We start from the raw sequence: 26,068 nt of genomic DNA, 5'->3' as shown, positions 1-26,068 counted from the left end.
TACATATACATATATATATATATATCTATATATAGATATCTATCTATATATACACACACACATACATACATACATACATATACGACAGAAATAACCGTTATCCAAGTTACATAGTTGTTAAGGTGGAATAAAGACACAGGTCCATTGAGTTCAACCTTTGGGTTTCGTGTGCGAGTCTGTGGGGGTGATTCACTCACCCAAACACACGCACACATGAGGTGCGTGCGCATGTATACACGCCAAAACGTATTTATGAAACAAGCGCATAATTTCACACTTTCTAGCATAAGTGGCGTGTTTATATGTATTTACGCGTTGTGTAGTATGCACTATAGGCTACACGCCGTTCTAATAGCGGCGTGCACGTCTGAGGCCACATGTGAGAGAGTCATACACATAATAGGTATACAGTGCTACTTCAACTGTCTAGCAAAATAAATTACATAAAACACTTTAAAAATACTAAAACCAGTGCTCAAAAATATGTAACTTACACACCACTGATGTGTTGAGGTCTGCATGAGCCAACTGCCCATGTGTAGACGGCTGTTCACACACTTTTTACCCTCAGAAACAATAGCACACCCATTTTTTTTCCTGATTTCTTTGTGAACAGGATAAACACGCGCGACTGGTGTGAACACACTGCAGAGGTGTATACATTCCACCCAGCATGATCTATTGGTGGAATGTATATATATTGTAAGCACAATTGTTGACTATTCCTTTAATTAAAAAAAAAATGGCTCCATCTATGTAATCCTATGCAATAAAAAAAAGTCCCAGCGCACAACGACTGTCTGAACCCGACGAAAACTCGCCGCAAAATGACCTTCCTGCTGGAAAGTAAACTCCGCCCATTTGACATTCTCAGCTGTCAAATACTACATACCAATCGGGAACTCCCCAATGCCATTTGGGTCTGTAAAGCATTCAGGAGTTCCAAAATGCTTTGCCAGCCATACACCCCACACAAGCCTCTGTGCCTTGTGAGCCCTGATTGGCTAAAGCCTTGCACGTCAGGTGCAAGACTTTGCCCAATCAGGGCACAGAGAACAGTGAGAGCCATGATTGGGCACAGGCATGATGACTCTGCCCAATTATGGCTCACCCTGTTACAACTTTAAACAGTGACTGTAAACAGTAGCTGTCACTGGTAGCTCCGCCAAAATATTTATATGTTACCGGCATCTGTCACATTATTTTTTATTTAGTCGAGTCGTCATCGTTCGTGGAAAATGCTGGACATCGTGATTGACCCTGGATTCTTCCTGCACCACTCTCAGCTTCTCCCCACACGCCATCAGCTTCCCCCCACACCGCTCTTAGTTTCTCCCCACACTGTCAGCAGACATTGCTCTCTCAAGCGATCTCTCTCCTTTTCCTCACTTACCGTGTTTCCCCCGAAAGTAAGCCCTACCCCGAAAATAAAGACCTAGCACTATCTTCAGGGATTTCTGTAATATAAGACCTACCCCGAAAATAAGACCTAGTTCGGTGGTAGGTCTTATATTACAGAAATCCGCTAGGTCTTACTTTCGGGGTAGCTGCACATAAACTGTGTAAAGACCGGCCGCAGCTCCCGCCCCGCCCACACGCCAGCCGGCCGCAGCTCCTGCCCCGCCCACACGCCAGCCTACGCTAGACCTGTGCATTCAGATTCGGACAAACCTGCAGATCAACAAAAATCAGTTGATTCGATGGTGCGCCCGAATCCAAAATAACAAATGCAATATATGCCCGAATATGCTAAAACAATATTCGGCATACAATAATTCCTTTTGAGAACACGCCGGCGGCCACATTGGCCGCCAGCGTGTTCTGCGCATTCCCGCGGCCATCTTGGAGGTGGAGCATGTAACGTCACATGACGGTGACATCACACACACTGAACGCGCGGCGGCCGGGCACATTCTGCACATGCATGCCACCATTTTGGAGTAGATTTAGGATCGAGAAGTGAGCGAACGCCGTTATGTGTTCGCTCACATCCCGATCTACTGGGCCGACCTGTGACAGTTTCATTGTCACAGGTCGGCTAGAACTATGAGGTGAGTGAAAAGCACTCACCTCATAGTTCTCCTTTAATCTGCGCTTGAATAGCTTCTTTGCAGTGGAAAGGTGATACTAGGGGTAAAAACTAAAATAAAATTAATTTAAATTCGAACATGAGGACGCCGGCATCTTGGTGTATAACAAGATCTACTCCAAAATGGCAGCACGCATGCACAGAACGCCCCAGTGGCCGATATTGCCGCCGCTCGCTCTGCGTTTGTGTGCGTTTTCGAATGCCTCCAAATCCAAAACATGAAAATTTGTTTCCTTTGACGAAACAAATAAGAACGTTTTTAGTTTGCATTTGGTTCGTCTGAAAATAATTTTTTTTGTTTTGCACATCTCTACTGAAACCATGAACGTTTATTGCATCCAAAACTGTTTCAGATGGATACAACGACCCCCGTCATGTTTTACTGCTCTTAGGGCAAAAGATTTTGCCTTACTTTCATTTCTGGTGAACGCGGTTTCTTCAAACAGGAAGTGAGGGAATATGCAACAGGGACACAGACACCAATACAAAGCTCAGAGGGATTCTAGAGTTTCATTGCCTAAAATACACACACACACACACTTCTGTCTGTAGAAAGTTCCTTCACTTCTCTGCTGGTAATTAGGTTGTCATTAAGACAAGGAGAAGGACGAGAGAATGGAAATCTCTAACAGAGCTCCAGATGGCAGGAAAATCCCATCAGGAGTTCTAATATTTACTCAAGATATAAAACTAAGACAAAAGTACATACACATTAAAGTGACACAAAACCGCAACATTCTCTCGACTAACACACAGTTACATATTAAGCTTTCAACAAATCCACACTCATTTTATTTCAAATTCAGCTCTTACTGTGTTCCCTGCGCCTCCCGTCCCTCTTCCTTTCACTCACATGTCCAGCTTTGCAGTGCACTGTTGAAATAACTCCGTGTGCAAACAAGCCTGATATATGTCGTTCCCCCTTCCCTCCCCTCCACCTTCCCTCCTCCTCCTCCTTCCCTCCTCCTCCTTACTAAAGCTCATACAACAGTCTGTTCACTGTGACACATTACACACAGCATACAAAGTCTTACTAATGCAGAAAGCTCCATATTGGAGAGGATTGTCAGATAAAGTCTGAGCCTGCTGATGGCTCACATGGTGACTTCTATCAGAAACTAAGGCTGGGTTCACACCTAGGCGTATTGAATATGCGCGTTTGTCACGCGTTTTTACCGCAATTCGCGGTAAAAAAAAAACGTGCACCAAACGCCCGTTTCCGAGGGCTACTTGGCTGTATCCCCATGGAAACGCGAGAACAAAACGCCCCAAAGAAGTACATGTACTTCTTTGGGCGTAGGCCGTTTTGTATCGTGTTCGGACGGGCGGAAATACGGCAAGGTGTGAACCAGACCCATTGAATACAATCGGATTTAGATGTTTGAGCGTTTTGTAGAGCGTTCATCGAGCGTTGAACGCGCTACAAAACGTTCAGGTGTGAACCAGGCCTTAGAGAAAACAAACTGGCTGAGATAACAAGCGTGACACATTCAGCTCACCTCTACACCCCCTCCTCTGTCAGCGAGTAGTGATGTCCTCTTCATGAACCAATTGTTCTTTTGACTCGATTCTTTTCAGTGAACTGGATGAGTGGATTCCTCTGACTGAGCTTGTAGGTAGTCCCCTCACATGCAGTTATCATTGTCAGGACAGCCTAGCGGGCTATGAGATGAAGCGAGTCAGTAATTGTAAGATTCTCACTTTTTCATGCAGATTATTTTTTTATTTTTTTTGCTGTTCTGTGCAAACCTGCTGAGGACTAGCTGTCCTCTGTATTTGACTCCAGCAGCCATCTTGGGGAAGCCTCCTGTTCTAATAAGGCACAAATTCTCGAGATTTGGTCAGCCATTTTGGGTTGGTTTTGATATATAAACAGAGCCCAGCCACCGTTTTGGGCAGTATATGTGTGGTTATAGAAAGGGACAGATACCCAGCCTGTGAGGGTTCGACTTCACGCAGGGAGAGTGTTCCAGCCTGCAGGGACAGATCAGGAATCCTCAGGAGTCCTGCATAGGAGGTCTAAATCTTACTGTGTTTGTGAGGGAAGACCATCAGACTCAATTTATCTCTCTGCTAAACCATTACTGCTGCATCTGTGTAACCCACTTAAGGACACCCAGCCTCTGGCAGGTAATCATTGTGTGCCTTGTATAACACATCTGTGCCTGAAGAGAGGATATTGTCTGCAGTGCCAATTGAATGAGCTGCAATCTGTATCTTTTGTGGATGTACTGTGAACCTGTGCCTTTATAAGCCTAAAAAAAGCCGTTCTCTCCACTTTGTAAATAATATTTTCCACTGCCGCCTATCCGGCAATTAAAGTTACTTTGTTTCCAATACCATGCAGTGTGATTCCCTCTGTAAGGCTGGGTTCACACCTAGGCGGATTGAATATGCGCGTTTGTCGTCACTCGTTTTTACCGCGATTTGCGGTAAAAAAAACCGCGCGACAAACACGCGTTTCCGAGGGCTAGTTGGCTGTTTCCCAATGGAAACGCCCGACCAAAACGCCCCAAAGAATTACATGTACTTCTTTGGGCGTAGAGCGGTTTCCCACGCGTACGTACTTGCGGAAAAACGCCCAGATGGGAACCATCCACATTGAAAATAATGGCATTTCCCGGTTTGAGCATTTTTCCGCGAGTACGAAAGCGCGGAAAAGCGCCCAGGTGGGAACCGGGCCTTAAACAGTTCAGTGTTGAATGAATAGGAGAGCAGCTCTGGTAAGAAGATCCTAGTGTAAGAGAGCTCAGCTTCTGCCAGCCCCTCCCTGCAACCAATCAGAACTGAGAACAAACAACTGGATACAAACTTACACCAGTTCTGAGTCAATAGCACACTGAATCAAAGAATCATATGAGTCTCCAGAACAGTTACTGAGTCAAACAATCATATGAGTCTGTAGGCGGGGTTCACTCTTGGGGTGTTGCGTGTGAGTTCCCTTTGGGTTGGCTCTGTGTAACCCCGTGTATGCCAACCGACACCCAAGCACCCCTACGTTCAGGGGCCTCGGCTCTGGCCTCGTGCAAGCAACTCCCGTGCAAAACGTGTGGTACTGCGCACACAGGGCCCTTATGGCTCCCTCCCCCTTAGGAAGAAAGGGCACCCTATGTCGGGCATAGCCCATTTGCACACATACACTCCTCAGGATGGTTACAGCCACGATACAGTCCAACGTCACACTCTTGCAGAACCCCTCCTCAGAGGTTGGAGGGAGAAGAACCAGTCCACACAGATAGTCTTTTCTTGATTTTACTTGAAATGATGAACATGGCATAAAGTATATGTTTCAGCCATCCCCGAGTGGGATGGTGGCACATTTCTTGTTACTTGCTGGTGATACATATTAGAAAGAGTTCAAGCCCAGGTGCAGCCCAGAGTCCACGACTTGCTTTGGCCAAAGGCCCACTGGCAAATATTGTCAGTCTTACAGCACTTCAATTTTCCCCGGAATCCCATCCTTGTCAGTCCTAACTCGGTGGTTTCCCCCTCCAGGGGAAATCACTATAGCTTCTACATATTGCTAGGCGTGGTCCTGTCCTTCCTATGGACAAGCCTCTGCTTGAGAATCAGTCCCTTCTTCTCCTTCTCTCTCCTTCCACACTCGCCTCCTTCTCTACTCGCTTCCCCTCTCGGGCGCCCCCTATAAATTAGCTCTATTGGGACACAGAGTCTCCCCAGGCCAGAGCTACACCTATCTCCAGGGCCCCATGGGGGCATCTAGTGGCCATTGGCCGTACTGCACCTACCTACAAGTCTCCAGTATAACAGCACACTGAATCAATGGTCAGGTTGCAGCATTGGTAAGGGACAGACATGGTTCTGTACCCTGAATGCACAGGATTGCATAAGCATGGTGGTGCCATTCGTGTCAGTGCAGACATGCCTCCCACCTGCAGTGCGATTGCCCGCACCAGAACGCGTGTTACACTTACGCCCTGCGTTCCAGTGCTTTGCAATCGCAAGAGATAGTGCATACATGATTTCTTGCAATTGCCTCACGCAGGAACGAAAGGTATGGTGTACCATGTCTTCTGGTGTGGGCGATCGCACTGCAGGCGGGAGGCATGTCTATGTTATAATAATGTTGGTGTTAGAATAATAATCACAAGGAAGGTGGGGGAGGGGAGTACAGGGTCAGGTGGTGATGTGGCAACAGTGTCAGAGGATATACCGATTAGTGATGGGAGTCCATTTCAAACTGTTTATTCAAATGATTGACTAAAACTGACTAAAACCTTAACAAAGAATGTTCCCCCGGGAGCTGCCACCCTTCTGTGAATCAGTGTCTTGTGACTCAGATCAGTGCAGTGATCAGTGAGCCTTGCAGAGTCAACAGGGGAGGATTTGTGGGTGGTGGAGATTTTGCAGAGGGGAAGATTCTATAGAGGAGATGTGAGAGAGCTTCATGCCTCCTGACCTCTGAATGTAGTCCCTCACAGGAGCGAGCACAGAGGGTGGCTACTTTTTAGCACACATAGGGACAATGGGGAAGACAAGTAGCCCCCCCTCTGGCAGGAAGTTGTGACTTGAATAAAATAAAACAGATTTTGGAGCACTGAGACCTGAACAATGAGAAATGAAGGTATACTGTCATTGATTGCTTGTATAAAAGAAGTTATTTTTATTATTTTATTTCTAAGTTTAGTGTCGCTTTAATTTTCTTCGTAAGGTACCTTTTATATGTAGTTTATCTGACATGTGACAAAAATCTACAATCCCTTCCAGAAGCGCAATGTGAAACTTGCTGAGTGCTCATGGACTGGATTTTATAGAATTCAGATTAATGTCAAACGGAGTAAACATTATGAGAGATGCAATGTTTCCAGGTTATTGATTTGCTGATTTATGAATTATCTGTTCCTGGATTTTAGTTTAATATCCAAACCGTCTAAGAAGAAGAGCACCGAGATATACTCTGCCTGCAGCCAACATGTCTCTCAGTTCAATGCCCAGAGGATAAAACATGTCAATTGTAATGTCCACAATCATATAGAGTGCACCCACCTGGTATAATGCAGAATTGGGTCCTATAGAAGCTTCTTGTTCTCTTGACCAGAGGTTCTTGTGACTGAGCTCAGGCTCAACTTATATTCATTTCACCACCATTCACCTACATGTGTTGAATCTCCATTGGATGAAAAGGTGAGATCTACTTCACAAAATAAATGTTTACATTGTAATGTGGAAGTTTCAACTGCTCTTTGTTTCAGCTCTCTGTCATTATCACAATCAGGACAAGTTCATTAACATTCTAATATGTACAGGGAGGACAATAGGAGGGAACCTTCATTGAAAATGACTGGGAGTTGTCTCTCATCATTAGCATGAACAGGTGACACTATAAATGTATCAAATTATGGGACTGGTGAGTCTTTGTTAAGGTGGCCATACACTTTACAACCATCGCAAGACCTTAGTCTTGCGATGGTTGTAAAGTACTTAAAAAACGTACGATCTGCCCATCTTGGACAGGCAGATCGTACTCTCGATCATCGCAAGCTCGCCCCCCTGAGGGGCGGGCTTACGATGACTGCAAACGGGCAGTGTGCGCGTGCGCACACCGGCCCGTTCGGCAGTTGTCAAACCAGCAGGCCACTAACTCGCCGAGAATCGTACGATTCCCGGCGGGTTTTCTAGCATGCTGGTTCGACGGAAGACGTGCGAGCGTACAGTAGAAATGGTTGCACGCCTTCCATACACTGCACGATTCTCGTACGATCGCGGGATTTCCCGCGATTCTCGTATGAGAATTGTGCAGTGTATGGGCACCTTAAAACTATCTTTTTTAACATGTGGGTGAAGTGAAGACGTTTTCTAACCCTTCTGAATGTATTGTTTGCTATCTGTGTGCCATTGGGGAGATTTCCCTTCACTTCCTTTCCTGGATATTCAAAAGAAAATTCTCTCCAGATGAAGTGAACTCCCCTTGTACCTAATTGTCACAGGAAAAAGTGTCCCCATTGAATGATTTCCTCTCACCTCTATTCCTGTTCTTTTGATAGATGTCAAATTTTGGATTTGCCACAACTTTTCATTCTCAGTTACAATGGTGGGAAAATGTATTTATTTATATTCTGTATCCATAAATAGCACCAAATTATTTTAATCCTTTTCACACAAAAATATTCAAAATATTACCAGCATGTCAACATTAGTAATCACAACTTTTTAACTTTGTATTAGTTGTAACAACTTCAACATGCCCCATATATTCATCCATGCATGTCTTAAATGCAAAAACTGTATATGAGAGCAACTGTAAGTACAAGTGAAGTAATCACATTACTATGAGCATATAACCAGTAAAGGTCTGTAAAATAGAAGGTCTGGTAAGGTTAGTGTAGCGCCCTCTAAAATGTCGCTATTCAATTTAGAGATACCTGGACTGTAACCAGTTTGGATACTGATTATACAGAGCTCTGCATTCTGTGGGTGTCCCTGAATCTGCTGGATTGATTGCTTCTCCTGTTGCTGAGGAAAAGGGAGCCTTGGCATACAGTGAGGGAGGATCCATCCTCAGGTTATGACTATGCACCTGACCCTAGCCAATCCCTGTGTAGAATGACTCAGAGGCATGGTTGAGGGCAGGTAATAAAAGGTCTGGGGACACTGTGCAGAGGTCTCTTCCCTCTAGGGGCCTCGTCCTAGGAGGTCTGTGTGATGCAGGCAAATGGCCTGGGCCTCAGCACATGGCAGGTGCTGAGGGGCCTGGAGGTCTAGGATACACTGATACTTTGCTGGGCCCATACACGTGGCAGGTGATGGGTGCCTTGTTCTAAGAAGATACTACCACTAATCTGGAGTATTCCTTGGTAGTTGCAGATGCTGAGGGCACAGAGATTCCAGATCCTGAAGAGGAAAATACCTGATGGAAGCTGGGTCAGAGGGAGAGTCTGCTTGTTGAGGGGTACCGCAGAGGAGCTGGTGCGAGCGTCCGTCTGGGACCCACAAGGGAGATCCCTCACCCTATTCCAGGTATCTGTTCGAGAAGAAGCCAGGGGTCCTTACTTAAGTCCAGAGATAGCTAACCTTCTCCATATAAGCTACTGGATCATCCTGACTGTTCGCAGTATTGTTACTACTATTGGTCTATGGGACCAGATCACAGTGATTTCAGCCTTAGCTGTTGCTAAGGGAGAAAGCTGTCCTCCGAAGTATTTCCAAGGGCATCCTACAGATCCTAAACCCTCTCTCTCCTATTGAACTTGCAAATAAATAACCTAAAAAGAACCCTAAGACTCGAGCCATTCTGTCCATGAGTGTCGGTGTGCTGTTGCTGATCAAAGGGGACCGGTAGCTGGAACCAACAGGTAGGAGAACCCTATTTCATATTCAGCGGCTCCTTCGGGGTGAGCGCTACATTAGTTAACACACAAAGTTAACTAATTAAATGATAAGAAGTGCTATCTTCTACTGGCTCCTTTACTGTCTGAGGTCTAATATTTGGGCTGCCACCACCATGATGATACCAGATTGAATGTATCTGAGGATGCATAGAGAGGGGCCGCCAAATAAGAAGCAGTATTCCAAAAGGATCATCACCTAAAGCATACAGACACTGAGCTCATCCACTATAGAAAGAGATACAGAATTTGAACAGTGTATTTTATGTGTCATTTATATTACCCAGCCCATATAAGTTGCTTCCCCTCATCTGTGGTGCCAATAACAGCCAACAAATATATTTATATTTATGCTTTTTGTTTATTGGAACATAAAGCACCCCGAGATTAATAAAAACAGCCAAACAAATGTTAATTTGGGTCTCCTCATTCTGATCAGGCATATTTCAGATTTCTACTTGCTATAATTCTCTGTCTGAGGTGGGACCCGGTGTATGTTTATGTATTCTCCCATCTTAGGCCAAAGAGCAATTCATGATTTTTTGTGTCCTGTGATATTCACACACCCTATTCCTTTTTTTTATTTCTCTGGTAGTCCCTATATGGCGCCTTTAATTATTTATTCAGGTCTTTTGATATAGTTTTGTTGCTAGTTTTCCTTTTCTTTCTTTTTGCTTTTTTTTCATTTCTATTGTAGATTCTAAGTATTGGAGTAGAATATATTAGGGCTGTATTTATTATTTTGGAGATGTATACAATGCTATAACTGAGTATGCTTTTAACTAATTCCGACACAAACACGGTGTTGAATCGATTAATGGAATTACCTAATGCTCTATGTTTGTCCGAACTCATTCCAATGTTATATTTTGATGAGATATGACATTTTTAAATATGTTTGTATAATAATTATAACTTTATTAAATTAAAATAAATATAGATTTACCAAAATATAATGCCCTTTACTGAAAACACCTGAACAAACTTAGAGGGGTGTCCACAGAGCTTTGGTCATATTGTAGGCGTAATGGTTTGGTGTCCAGAAAGCATTTCTATTGCAGACATTGGAATACTATCTAATGTTAAACTGTCCGCAGTGGTCTATTGGACCATTCTCTATAACGTAAATCCTGCACAAGTTTGAGAAATGAAATAGGTGACAATGTACTTTATGGTCTGATTTCTGTATTTCCCTGGTATCAGTACTCACTCCAGTGAATTAGAGAAAAAGAGCCTGGTGAGATTCAGGTAAACCAACACACTGCACAGATTTACTGACATTCAAACTTCTCTCTATTTTAATTGCATTCCTCTTTGTTTTTCCATGTCCTTTCTCAGACTGATTTTTCAATGTCTCCTATGAACACCTGAGGCAATGTCAGTATGGTAATGAGAAAAGCTGCAACATCTGTATGTCTTTATGGGAGGAAACTTGGAAAATATCTCAACGAAAAAAGAAACCCCTATTGCAGGGGGTGCTACAATTTTATTTGTATTACAGTGCGGATAATTTGCTAAAGTGGTGAGCCAATCAAAGAACCAATATCTGAAATCTTAAAATGAAATATGAAAACCAATAGAATACTTTGCTTTATCTATATAGTTTTTTTGGTTCCGTGTTGATATGATTGGTATGGCTGACAATTTCCAGCTGACACACCATTGGCTCTGTCACATATATAACCTATACAGAGTCTAGAATAGAACACATTCCACAGATGTACTTCATACTTTCACATTCCCATTGCAAGATGAAAAGCCAAATAAGATGTGTTTAAATGATGACAGGTTTTCAGTAGAGAGAGCACAGCAGAAGATGTTCCCCTTCAAACATCCTGTCTGGGTCTGAAACTGATGCGCAGGGAAGGAAGGTGGATCAGTCACTGCACTGATTACTCTTTGATACGCTGAAGTCTACAAACAATAACAGCACGTATGAAAAGGAACCAAGAGCTTCACCTGCTGGCTGCATTTAAAAATTACACAAATATTCAATACAACTACACCTACAAAAGTTTAACAAAACACACATTTTAGTCCTGACCACTTTAAGTCTCTATACATAATACATGCATTTTAAAAGCTAAAAGGGAATTATTTTAGATTGCAACACACTATTGTTTCTATCTGCAAGGGTCAGGACTGTGTTAGGTAAATATAAATTATTAATAAGAATACTACAAAATCGTTAATCCAGCCAGCAGGATTATCTTTCGGCTCCTTTTACATATTTTCCTCTAATGCTCTAGCTGCTTTAGAGCTGTGTGAAGTTGGCACCCCATGATTGTAAAGCCTGAATACAAATTCAGGTTTTTTCAAAGAAAACACAGCTTTACTTTATTTGCTATGCTAAGTGAACATACACTTTACTAAGTCAACATCCTCTATTCAGTTAGTAATTCAACTCCATTGAGGAAAGACAGAAGCACTCACCATGCTTTGGTAATTGCAAAGCACTGTGAGTTGCAAAAGATGGAGAAAATGGAAAGAAATTATAGAAGGGGAGAAAATAGAGAGAAAAAGATGGGAAAAGGAAAGGGAGGGGGACTGAAAGGGAGAGAAAGCAAGAAGGAAAAATGGCAATAGAGGCATGCAGCAAAGGGAAACACCAAAGGTAGCCACATGTGCAAAAAACGTTTCCTGATGAGCAACGGGGAGTAGCAAAAATGGTTAAAATCGAGGGCAATGGAAGATAATCAGCTATATCATATGGTGCTCAAAACATGAAACAGAATGGTAATAAAGTGAAGAAAAAGGGAAAAAAAACTGTCTTTGGGAAATCAAACAAAAAAGTCTAACAAACTAAGTAGAACATGGTAATAACTGCAACACAACTGGACCATTATGGTAGATGGTACAGGTGTCCAAATAAAAGACCAGCTAAGTGGCAGTATGAAGAGCTCTGGGAGCTCAAGGTAAGTAAAAGCAGAAAAAAAATATCAGGTCACCCGGATCGGCTGTCAAAGCTTGAGAGGAGCAGAATCTCTGTCAGGAGTCAGGAGGCGCTCCTTCGGGTTACAGGTGGAGGTGTGGAAGGAGCAGCAGTAGCAGAGATAGTGAGTTGTAGTTGTTTCAAGAGGGATCCAGCTTCTTCCAGGGAAGAGAATGAGTGAACTTGGTTTCCATAATTGAAGACAACTTCAAATGGAAATCCCCACTTAACGCCATATTGTAACAAAGTGGTCAGATAAGGCTTCAACACTCTCCATCTCTGTAGGGTTTGGGGAGCCATGTCCACAAAGATTTGATAGTTGTTGTTAAAAAAAATGTAAATAACGCTTCTCCTATATGGCTCGCAGGATCGCCTCTTTGGTTTTGTAAAACGTGGTTTAAGAATTATATCTCTCAGGGGGTACGTTGGTGTGTTTAGGAAAGAGAGTGTGGTGGACCAGATCTATTTCAAGCTGCTCGCCTGGGTACCCCGGGAACAAATCTTGGAACGTGACGGTGGTTTGAAGATCTTCAATATGCTCAGGAACACTGCAAATTCATTTGTTTTGCCAACGGCTTCTATTTTCCAGTCCAGATCCTGCTCATTATAATCCACATCTGAAAAAACATCATCTATCTTTTACTCCATCTCGTGTAGTCGCAAAGCCCAATTCTTTAATCTCCTTGGAAAGCTTAGAAGTCATTTTATCGGTAGCGGCCAGAAGTTTCCTTTGAAGCAGCAGCTTAAAGTTTTCAAAGAGGGCCGCATCTTGACAGAAGACCTCCTGTTGTTCAGGAGGTAAATGTGGTGGAAGATTGTCGTTGGCAGAGCCGTTGATTGCATCAGCCAATTAGAGGGAATAGACCAGATGCCCTGAAGAGGAAGGTGAAGATGCCATCTTTGCCAGGTGCGCCACAGGTGAAGAGGATGGAATCTGTAACGGAGTCTGGGATGCAGACTTTCATTTATGCATGAGGCAGTCACTCGCATGTAGATGTTAAGTGATGAGAATCGATGGATAGCGTAATGAAATAGCTGATCACATGCCTGGATAGAGCCAAATCAGCATGTAGCAAACCCCAATTTGTCTTTTGGATTAGACCTGTGTTCATGTCTTCAGAACATAACTGACTTCTCTCCTCGGTAATTGCTCTGCTGTCCAATAAGATTTCTCATTTAAATGAAGGGAGTCTCGCATTCAGAGCAGCTCTTCTCCTTTGTGGATCTTCTGGTGTCCAATAGGATTTCTTTTTAATGTAAAGCTTTTGTCACAATCTAAGCAGGAAAAATGGTTTCTGTCTAGTGTGAGTCCCCTGGTGAAAAGTAAGATTCGACTTTATGGGTAAACATTTGCCATTCTGAACATTAATATGGTTAATCTCCTGTGTGGATCCTCTGGTGCCGAGTAAGATACTCCTTTTGTGAGAAGCATTTGTCACATTCAGAACATCGAAATGGCTTCTCACCAGTGTGAATCCTGTGGTGGTGAATAGTAAGTTTTTCCTTTTGTCTGAAGCACTTGTCACATTCTGAGCATTGAAATGGCTTCTCTCCAGTGTGAATGCTCAGGTGTTTAGTAAGACTTCCCTTAGTTGTGAAGCACTTGTCACATTCTGAACATCGACATGACTTCCCTCCTATGTGAATCCTCTGGTGTAAAATAAGATGTGCCTTATTTCTGAAGCACTTGTCACATTCTGAACATCGAAATGGCTTCCCTCCAGTGTGAATCCTCTGGTGTTCAGTAAGATTTCCCTTAGCTGTGAAGCACTTGTCACATTCTGAACATAGAAATAGATTCTCTCCAGTGTGAATCCTCTGGTGTTGAGTAAGATTTCCCTTAGTAGTGAAGCACTTGTAACATTCTGAACATAGAAATGGTTTCTCTCCAGTGTGACTCCTCTGGTGTACAGTAAGTTTTAGCTTATGTGTGAAGCTCTTGTCACATTCTGAGCATTTAAATTGTTTCTCTCCAGTATGAGTCTGCTGGTGCAGAGTAAGATGTAACTTGTGTGTGAAGCACTTGTCACATTCTGAACATTGAAATGGCCTCTCTCCAGTGTGTATCATCTGGTGTCTAGTAAGACTTTCCTTATTTGTGAAGCACTTGTCACATTCTGAGCATTTAAATGGTTTCTCTCCAGTATGAGTCCTCTGGTGAATAGTACGTTTTTCCTTTTTTCTGAAGCACTTGTCACATTCTGAACATTGAAATGGTTTCTCTCCAGTATGAGTCCTCTGGTGTAAAGTAAGGTTATGCTTTTGAGTGAAGCAGTTGTGACATATTGAACATTGAAATGGCTTCTCTTCAGTGTGAATGCTCTGGTGTTTAGTAAGACTTCCCTTAGTTGAGAAGCACTTGTCACATTCTGAACATTTAAATGGTTTCTCTCCAGTGTGAGTCCTCTGGTGAATAGTAAGTTTTTCCTTTTGTCTGAAGCACTTGTCACATTCTGAACATTTAAATGGTTTCTCTCCAGTATGAGTCCTCTGGTGTGTAGAAAGATTTCCCTTAGTAGTGAAGCACTTGTCACATTCTGAACATCTAAATGGCTTCCATCTTGTGTGACTCATCTGGTCTTGAGGAAGATGTGTCTTATCAAATAATTTCTCTTCATTATGAACCTTCTGGTGGATTGTAAGAAATGACTGTGAAATGAAGCTTCTCTCACACTCTGAGTACTCATATAGCGTGTCTCCTCTGGGATCCATCATGTTCTAACGAATAACAACTTAGCAGTAATATTTTTTCAGACTGCTCAAATGATAATTGTAGAAATTATGTTGAATTCCTGAAAAAAGAAATAAACTATTATAGAATCATAGACTATTGACAACAAATAAAGAGAATCTAACCAACCTAAGGAAACATTTCACTTGATGCCTCTATGCCGGCCATAGAGGTTTGTATGCCGCATCTTCTTTTGTGGGGTCTTCTGGCTAGGATTTTCAGACAAGCCACGCAGTTTCTTTAATTTATGTAAAAGGCAGTACATGTACGAGTTTACAATTTTCTAGTTCCTTGTGGAAAACACTATATTTCAGCTCTGAGTCTCCACTGCTAGGGATTGGTGCAGCAAAGATGTTTTCTATTTCATTAGCTATTCCCAGAATACAGATTAATGAAATACTTCTCCTAATTGATTGTAGAAGAGAAATTTCGTTTGGATCATATATATATATTTATATTGTACAGGATGGCAAGGCTGGGTCCTGGATGGGATATATATGGGAGGTTTGCTGTTCTCCTCAGCAACTTGTGGTCAGTGCTGACTGTCAAGCTGCAACCATACAGGTAGCGTTGCAACTTCTGCAGCACCTATGCATTAACAAGACACTGGTGGCATAAGCTAACACCCTAGGAAGGAGCTTTTTGTCCTTATATATATATATATACAGAAATAACTGTTATCCAAGCTAGATAGTTGTTAAGGTGGAATAAAGACACAGGTTCATTGAGTTCAACCTTTGGGTTTTGTGTGCGAGTCTGTGGGGGTGATTCCAGCGTCAATCACGATGCACAATGCCCGCCGACCCGCCGCAATAAAAAAAAGTCTCGCCGACCGAACCCGATGAAAACACGCCCTGCGAAATCCATTCTCAGCTGTCAAATACTACATAGCAATCGTGAACTCCCCAATGCCAGTCGGGTCTGTGAGGCATTCAGGAGTTCCCAAATGCTTCACCAGCCATGCACCCCGCACAAGCCTCTGTGCCTTGTGAGCCCTGATTGGCTAAAGCCTTGCATGTCAGGTGCAAGACTTTGCCCAATCAGAGCACATAGAAGAGTGAGAGCCATGATTGGGCACAGATATGATGACTCTGCCCAATCATGGCTCACCCTGTTACAACTTTAAACAGTGACTGTAAACAGTAGCTGTCACTGGTAGCTCCGCCAAAATATTTATATGTTACCGGCATCTGTCAAATTATTTTTATTTCATCAAGTCGTCATCCTTGTGTAAAATGCTTGACATCGTGATTGACCCTGGATTACATTGGTGTATCAAATTTTCTTAGCGTCCCCCCACACCGCTCTCAGCTTCTCCCCACACCGCTCTCAGCTTCTCCCCACACCGCTCTCAGCTTCTCCCCACACCGCTCTCAGCTTCTCCCCACACGCTGTCAGCAGACATTGCTCTCTCAAGCGATCTCTCTCCTTTTCCTCACTTAGCAGCACACTACAAGCCGGGACCTCTCCCAGCTCTCCTTGGTGTCACCCTGGCAACATCAGCGTTTTGACTCTGCCCAATCATGGCTCACCCTGTTACAACTTTAAACAGTGACTGTAAACAGTAGCTGTCACTGGTAGCTCCGCCAAAATATTTATATGTTACCGGCATCTGTCAAATTATTTTTATTTCATCAAGTCGTCATCCTTGTGTAAAATGCTTGACATCGTGATTGACCCTGGATTACATTGGTGTATCAAATTTTCTTAGCGTCCCCCCACACCGCTCTCAGCTTCTCCCCACACCGCTCTCAGCTTCTCCCCACACCGCTCTCAGCTTCTCCCCACACGCTGTCAGCAGACATTGCTCTCTCAAGCGATCTCTCTCCTTTTCCTCACTTAGCAGCACACTACAAGCCGGGACCTCTCCCAGCTCTCCTTGGTGTCACCCTGGCAACATCAGCGTTTGCCTCCTCCTCCCCACATGCCTCGGCTCAACTCAGTTCCCCTTAAGATTTGTGATATTACATTTAAAAAAAAAAAAACTAAAAACTACACATGTGCATTCGGATAAACCTGCAAATCAGCGAAAATCAGTTTATTCGGTGGTGCGTCCGAATCCCAAATAACAAATGTAATACTAAAGCTCATACAACAGTCTGTTCACTGTGACACATTACACACAGCCAAGCAGCATACAAAGTCTCACTAATGCACAAAACTCCATATTGGAGAGGATTGTCAGATAAAGTCTGAGCGTGCTGATGGCTCACATGGTGACTTCTATCAGAAATTTAGAGAAACAAACTGGCTGAGATAACAAGCGTGACACATTCAGCTCACCTCTACCCCCCCTCCTCTGTCACCGAGTAGTGATGTCCACTTCATGAACCAATTGTTCTTTTGAATCGATTCTTTTCAGTGAACTGTATGAATGGATTCCTCTGGCTGAGCTGATTCCTTTGGAACAGTACGGTGTTGAATGAATAGGAAAGCTGCTCTGGTAATAAGATCCTAGTGTAAGAGAGCTCAGCTTCTGCCAGCCCCTCCCTGCAACCAATCAGAACTGAGAACCGACAACTGGATACAAACTTAACCACTTAAATGGCGCACACCCGCAGCTCCTGCAAGCGATCGGGCGTCTAGAGACGCCTGATCGCTTGTATGTAAACAGCCATCGCTGGCTGTTTACATGCTTACAGTTTTCCCTCTCGTGTGCGCGCTGAGTGCCGCACACGAGAAGGGGGAGGGGCAGGACGTCTTAAGACGCCCTCCCGCTCCTAGCAGACGTCCGTCCGGCCATTCACAAACGGCCATGGACGGAAGGTAGTTAAACCAGTTCTGAGTCAATAGCACACTGAATCAAAGAATCATATGAGTCTCCAGAACATTTACTGAATCAAAAATGCCTCCTGACCTCTGAATGTAGTCCCTCATGGGAGCGAGCACAGAGGGTGACTGCTTTTCAGCACACATACTGTCCATGGGGAAGAAAAGTTGCCCCCCTCTGGCTGGAAGTTGTGATTTAGATAAAACAGATTTTGGAGCACTGAGACCTGAACAATGAGAAATGAAGGTACATTGTCATTGATTGCTTATATAATAGGAGTTATTTTTATTATTTAATTTTTAGAAGCTTCTTGTTCTCTTGACCAGCAGTTCTTGTAACTGACTGAGCCCAGCCTTGCCTTATATTCATTTCACCACCATTCATTGACATGTGCTGGATCTCCATTGGCTGAAAAGGTGAGATTTACTTCACTAAAGGAATGTTTACATTGTAATGGGGGCAGTTTCGGCTGTTCTTTGTTTCAGCTCTCCATCATTATCACAATCAGGACAAGTTCATTAACATTCTAATATTTGGAGTGAGGACAATAGGAGGCAACCTTCATTGTAAATGACTGGGAGTTGTCTCTCATCATTAGCATGAACAGGTGACACTATAATTGTATCATCAATGGCAAAAGGAGAGTCTTTGTTAAATTATCTTTTTTAACATGTGGGTAAAGTAAAGACGTTTTACAACCCTTCTGAATGTATTCTTTGCTGTCTGTGTGCCATTGGGGAGATTTCCCTTCACTTCCTTTCCTGGATATTCAAAAGGAAAAAAAAAATTATCTCCAGAGTAAGTGAACTCCCCTCGTACCTAATTGTCACAGGAACAAGTGCCCCCATTGAATGATTTCCTCTCACCTCTATTCCTGTTCTTTTGATAGATGTCAAATTTTAGATTTGCCACAACTTTCATTCTCAGTTACAATGGTGGGAAAATATATTTATTTATTTATATTCTGTATCCATAAATAGCACCAAATTATGTTAATCCCTTTTCACACAAAAATATTTAAAATATTACAAGCATGTTGTCAGAACTATTGGGCCGAAAGGAATCGATTTCATAGGCCTAAACATGTCATTTTACAGAGGTGTCTATGGGCATACTAGTAGCCATTTTGTCTATGTGCTATAAGTTCATTCTTTTCTTGTACAGAGACCTTCACAGAGAAATTAGGAATGTTAGTATAAACATTCTTCAGATCGTAAATGGTGGGGGTCTCAGACGCATATCAGTTAAAGACGGTGCCAGCCTGTGTAGGGCTTGATTGATTACTTTGTCTCCCTACAAGAGATTGTAATTTCTAAAGAGTTTTTTTTTCTTTGTTCAATGAATAGAAGAAAGGGGCTTATTTAAAAGTTCCTTATGAAACCTTACTATTCATTGCAGTAATAAATATTAGTAACAATGTTATTATATTATTATATTATATGTAGCATCTATCTGCCTATTATCTGTGCTGAGAGAAGTCACATGTCAATTCTGAGCCTTTCGTTTTCTTATTCTGTGTGATACTGAGAAGATACCCATTACATTTAAAAAGTCGTGTTATCTTGGTTACATTTATATTTTTTTTTTGGACAATATCCAGTGGTTACATTTTTATGCATTACCTGTGTTATCAAATGGATTGATATTATCTGATCCATATTCTTTTTTTGTCACCAATTATATTTTATTATTTTTGCACTGATTTTTGATAAATAAATATCTATATTTTGTATACTTTGGTATTCCTCTTGTCTTCGAAGTCAGCGCAAATGAAAGAACTTGCGTAAATTTTGATTTATGGAAATAGATTGGGAATCTCCTTAATTATAGATTTCTAATTGTTTCCATGAATAGAATATAGTATATCAGAGCAGTATAAACATTCTGACAATGTCAACATTAGTAATCGCAACTTTTTAACTTTTTATTAGTTGTAACAACTTCAACATGCCCCATATATTCATCCATGCATGTCTTAAATGCAAAAACTGTATATGAGAGCAATTGTATGTGCAAGTGAAGCAATCACATTACTATGAGCATATAACAAGTAAAGGTCTGTAAAATAGAAGGTCTGGTAAGGTTAGTTAACATGTAAGTTAACTAATGAAATGATAAGAAGTGTTATCTTCTACTGGCTCCTTGACTGTTTGAGGTCTAATATTTGGGCTGCCACCACCATGTTGATGCCAGACTGGACGTATCTGAGGATGCATAGAGAGGGGCCTCTAAATAAGAAGCAGTATTCCAAAAGGATCATCACCTAAAGCATACAGACACTGAGCTCATCCACTTTAGAAAGAGATACAGAATTTGAACAGTGCGTTTTACGTGTCATGTATATTACCCAGCCCATATAAGTTGCTTCCCCTCATCTGTGGTGCCAATAACAGCCAACAAATATATTTAGATTTATGATTTCTATTTATTGAAACATAAAGCACCCCGAGATTAATAAAAACAAATGTTAATTAGGGTCTCTTCATTCTGATCTGGCCTATTTCAGATTTCTAGTTGCTAAAATTCTCTGTCTGAGGTGAGACCCGATGTCTGTTTATGTATTCTCCCACCTTCAGCCAAAGATCAATTCATGATTTTTTGTATCCTGTGATATCCCCACACCCTACTCCTCTTTTTTTCTCTGGTAGTCCCCATATGGCGCCTAAAATTATTTATTCAGGTCTTTTGATATAGTTTTGTTGCTAGTTTCGCTTTTTCTTTTCTTTTATTTCTTTTTTTTACATTTCTATTATGAGCTATAATTATTGGAAGCGAATATATGGGGCTATATTTATTGCTTTGGAGATGTATACAATGCTATAACTGAGTGTATGCTTTTAATCGATTCCGACACAATGTTTTAAGATCTAGACATGAAGTATGGTCACTTCTGCATAAAGACGGTGTTGAAATCGATTAATGGTATGACCTAATGCTTTATGTTTGTCGCAACTCATTTCAATGTAATATTATGGTGAGATATATGTCATTTTTTTATATGTTTGTATGATAATTATAACTGTATTAAATAAAATAAATATAGATTTACCAAAATATAATGCCCTTTACTGAAAACACATGAACTCAAAAACTTGGAGAGGTGGCCGCAAATAATTCCTATTGCAGACATTGGAATACTATCATCTAATTTTGGACTGTCCGCAGTGGTCTATTGGACCATTCTCTATAAAGTAAATCCTGCACAATTATGAGAAATGAAATAGGTGACAATATACTTTATGGTCTGATTTCTGTATATCCCTGATATCAGTACTCACTCCAGTGAATTAGAGAAAAAGAGCCTGGTGAGATTCAGGTAAACCAACACACTGCACAGATTTACTGACATTCAAACTTCTCTCTATTTTAAATTGCATTCCTCTTTGTTTTAACATGTCCTTTCTCAGACTCATTTTTCAATGTCCCCTATGAACACCTGAGGCAATCTCAGTATGGTAATGAGAAAAGCTGCAGCATCTGTATGTCTTTATGGAAGGAAACTTGGAAAATATCTCACTGAAAAAAGAAACCCCTATTGCAGGGGGTGCTACAATTTTATTTGTATCACAGTGCAGATATTTTGGAAAAGTGGTGAGCCAATCAAAGAACCAATATCTGGAATCCTAAAATGAAATATGAAAACCAATAAAGACTATCTATATCGTTTTTTTGGTTCCGTGTTGATATCATTGGTATGGCTGACAATTTCCAGCTGACACACCATTGGCTCTGTCACATATATAACCTATACAGAGTCTAGAATAGAACACATTCCACAGATGTACTTCATACTTTCACATTCCCATTGCAAGATGAAAAGACAAGTAAGATGTGTTTAAATGAGGCAGAGACATGGTTCATGCATGGATTAAATATATTGTTTATTTAGGTTCCATCAAATAAAACTGTATATATATATTTTTTTAAAATACAAAGTTATAAATATAATAGATGTGTAATACAGGCTGGACCCGTGACAAACGTTTTGCCATAAAATGACAGGTTTTCAGTAGAGAGCACAGCAGAAGATGTTCCCCCTTCAAACATCCTGTCTGTGTCTGAAACTGATGCGCAGGGAAGGAAGGTGGAGCAGTCACTGCACTGATTACTCTTTGATCAGCTGAAGTCCACAAACAATAGGCAGCACATATGAAAAGGAACCAAGAGCTTCACCTGCTGGCTGCATTTAAGAATGGCAAAAATATTCAATGGAACTACACCTAACAAAAGAGAAAAAAGTTTAACAAAACCCACATTTTAGTCCTGACCACTTTAAGTCTCTATACATAATACATGCATTTTAAAAGCTAAAAAGGGAATTATTTTAGATTGCAACACATTATTGTTTCAATCTGCAAGGGTCAGGACTTTGTTTTGTAAATATAGATTAATAAGAATACTACAAAATCTTTAATCCAGCCAGCAGGATTATATTTTGGCTCCTTTTACATATTTTCCTGTAATGCTCTAACTGCGTTGGAGCTGTGTGGAGTTTGTGATGAGCAATGGGGATTGGCAAAAATGGTTAAAATCGAGGGCAATGGAAGATAATCAGCTATATCATATGGTGCTCAAAACATGAAACAGAATGGTAATAAAGTGAAAAAAAACTGTCCTTGGGAAATCAAACAAAAAAGTCTAACTAACAAACTAAGTAGAACATGGTAATCACTGCAACACAACTGGACCATTATGGTAGATGGTACAGGTGTCCAAATAAAAGACCAGCTAAGAGTAGTGTGACAGTAAGAAGAGCTCTGGGAACTCAAGGTAAGTAAAAGCAGAAAAAAAATATCAGGTCACCCGGATCGGCAGTCAAAGCTTGAGAGCAGCAGAATCTCTGTCAGGAGTCGGGGGCGCTCCTTCGGGGTTAGAGGTGTGGAAGGAGCAGCGGTAGCAGAGATAGTGAGTTGTAGTTGTTTCAAGAGGGATCCAGCTTCTTCCATGGAAGAGAATGAGTGAACTTGGTTTCCATAATTAAAGACAACTTCAAATGGAAATCCCCACTTAACGCCATATTGTAACAAAGTGGTCAGATAAGGCTTCAACACTCTCCATCTCTGTAGGGTTTGGGGAGCCATGTCCACAAAGATTTGATAGTTGTTGTTAAAAAAAATGTAAATAACGCTTCTCCTATATGGCTCGCAGGATCGCCTCTTTGGTTTTGTAAAACGTGGTTTAAGAATTATATCTCTCAGGGGGTACGTTGGTGTGTTTAGGAAAGAGAGTGTGGTGGACCAGATCTATTTCAAGCTGCTCGCCTGGGTACCCCGGGAACAAATCTTGGAACGTGACGGTGGTTTGAACATCTTCAATATGCTCAGGAACACCGCAAATTCATTTGTTTTGCCAACGGCTCCTATTTTCCAGTCCAGATCCTGATCATTATAATCCACCTCCAAAAAAACATCATCTATCTTTTACTCCATCTCGTGTAGTCGCAAAGCCCAATTCTTTAATCTCCTTGGAAAGCTTAGAAGTCATTTTATCGGTAGCGGCCAGAAGTTTCCTTTGAAGCAGCAGCTTAAAGTTTTCAAAGAGGGCCGCATCTTGACAGGAGACCTCCTGTTGTTCAGGAGGTAAATGTGGTGGAAGATTGTCGTTGGCAGAGCCGTTGATTGCATCAGCCAATTAGAGGGAATAGACCAGATGCCCTGAAGAGGAAGGTGAAGATGCCATCTTTGCCAGGTGCGCCACAGGTGAAGAGGATGGAATCTGTAACGGAGTCTGGGATGCAGACTTTCATTTATGCATGAGGCAGTCACTCGCATGTAGATGTTAAGTGAAGAGAAAAGCGGTTGAGAATCGATGGATAGCGTACTGAAATAGCTGATCACATGCCTGGGTAGAGCCAAATCAGCATGCAGCAAACCCCAATTTGTCTTTTGGATTAGACCTGTGTTCAGGTCTTCAGAACATAACTGACTTCTCTCCTTGGTAATTGCTCTGCTGTCCAATAAGATTTCTCATTTAAATGAAGGGAGTCTCACATTCAGAGCAGCTCTTTTCCTTTGTGGATCTTCTGGTGTCCAATAGGATTTATATTTGATGTAAAGCTTTTGTCACAATCTAAGCAGGAAAAATGGTTTCTGTCTAGTGTGAGTCCTCTGGTAAAAAGTAAGATTCGACTTTATGGGTAAATATTTGCCACATTCTGAACATTAATATGGTTAATCTCCTGTGTGGATCCTCTGGTGCCGAGTAAGATACTCCTTTTGTGAGAAGCATTTGTCACATTCTGAACATCGAAATGGCTTCTCTCCAGTGTGAATCCTGTGGTGGCGAGTAAGTTTTTCCTTTTGTCTGAAGCACTTGTCACATTCTGAACATTGAAATGGCTTCTCTCCAGTGTGAATGCTCTGGTGTATAGTAAGACTTCCCTTAGTTGTGAAGCACTTGTCACATTCTGAACATCGAAATGGCTTCCCTCCTATGTGAATCCTCTGGTGTAAAATAAGATGTGCCTTATTTCTGAAGCACTTGTCACATTCTGAACATCGAAATGGCTTCCCTCCTGTGTGAATCCTCTGGTGTTCAGTAAGATTTCCCTTAGCTGTGAAGCACTTGTCACATTCTGAACATAGAAATAGATTCTCTCCAGTGTGAATCCTCTGGTGTTGAGTAAGATTTCCCTTAGTAGTGAAGCACTTGTAACATTCTGAACATAGAAATGGTTTCTCTCCAGTGTGACTCCTCTGGTGTACAGTAAGTTTTAGCTTTTTTGTGAAGCTCTTGTCACATTCTGAGCATTTAAATTGTTTCTCTCCAGTATGAGTCTGCTGGTGCAGAGTAAGATGTAACTTGTGTGTGAAGCACTTGTCACATTCTGAACATTGAAATGGCCTCTCTCCAGTGTGTATCATCTGGTGTCTAGTAAGACCTTCCTTATTTGTGAAGCACTTTTCACATTCTGAGCATTTAAATGGTTTCTCTCCCGTATGAGTCCTCTGGTGAATAATAAGTTTTTCCTTTCGTGCGAAGCACTTGTCACATTCTGAACATTGAAATGGCTTCTCTCCTGTGTGAATCCTCTGGTGAATAGCAAGTTTATCCTTTCGTGTGAAGCACGTTTCACATTCTGAACATCGAAATAGCATCTCTCCAGTGTGAATCCTCTGGTGTAAAGTAAGAGTTGCCTTAGCAGCGAAGCACTTGTCACATTCTGAACATCTAAATTTCTTCTCTCCAGTATGAGTCCTCTTGTGTTGAGTAAGATTTCCCTTAGTAGCAAAGCACTTGTCACATTCTGAACATTTAAATGGCTTCCATCCTGTGTGACTCCTCTGGTGCTGAGGAAGATGTGTCTTATCAAATGGTTTCTCTTCATTATGAATCTTCTGGTGAACTGTAAGAAATGACTTTGAAATGAAGCTTCTCTCACACTCCGAGTACTCATATAACTTGTCTTCTCTGGGATCCATCATGTGCTAACGAATAACAGCTTAGCAGTGATATATTTTCAGACTGCTCAAATGATAATTGTAGAAATTATGTTGAATTCCTGAAAAAAGAAATAAACTATTATAGAATCATAGACTATTGACAACAAATAAAGAGAATCTAACCAACCTAAGGAAACATTTCACTTGATGCCTCTATGCCGGCCATAGAGGTTTGTATGCCGCATCTTCTTTTGTGGGGTCTTCTGGCTAGGATTTTCAGACAAGCCACGCAGTTTCTTTAATTTATGTAAAAGGCTGCACATGTACGAGTTTTAAATTTTCTAGATCCTTGTGGAAAACACTATATTTCAGCTCTGAGTCTACACTGCTAGGGATTGGTGCAGCAAAGATGTTTGCTCTTTCATTAGCTATTCCCAGAATACAGATTAATTAAATACTTCACCTAATTGATTGTAATGAAGAAGAGAAATTTCGTTTGGATCACATATTACCATACAAATATATATATTGTAGAGGATGGCAAGGCTGGGTCCTGGATGGCAGATATATATATATCACCACTGTTTGGGTTGTGGTCCTTTAAAGACAACCACAGGGTTAACCTTCCTGCCCCAGGAAGGAGTTTAAAGGTCTTCAACTCCCAGAGAGGAGTGTGGGAGCTGAGGAGGAAGTGATCACCTGTGGCTGTGAGAAAGACCTGGTGTATTGCTGTGCTGATAGGACTTAAGGTGGCCATACACTTTACAACCATCGCAAGACCTTAGTCTTGCGATGGTTGTAAAGTAATTACAAAAACG

The 26,068-nt window shown here is 41.7% G+C and overlaps 1 protein-coding gene across 1 annotated transcript; it reads right to left on the bottom strand.

Annotated features, from left to right (window-relative positions):
* Positions 1-13,973: 13,973 nt before the first annotated feature.
* On the bottom strand, positions 13,974-25,289 carry LOC108801272 (zinc finger protein 260-like). The gene is made up of 3 exons (XM_018573208.1): positions 24,043-25,289; positions 14,055-14,924; positions 13,974-13,980 (listed from the first exon to the last, which is right to left on the bottom strand). Exons 1-3 carry the CDS (start codon positions 25,287-25,289, stop codon positions 13,974-13,976), a joined length of 2,124 nt encoding a protein of 707 aa, XP_018428710.1.
* Between the last annotated feature and the right edge of the window lie 779 nt (positions 25,290-26,068).

Source organism: Nanorana parkeri, unplaced genomic scaffold (genome assembly GCF_000935625.1).
Source record: "Nanorana parkeri isolate BGI_ZX_2015 unplaced genomic scaffold, ASM93562v1 scaffold2276, whole genome shotgun sequence".
NCBI lineage: Eukaryota > Metazoa > Chordata > Amphibia > Anura > Dicroglossidae > Nanorana > Nanorana parkeri.
This window is presented reverse-complemented; position numbering and strand designations above follow the sequence as displayed.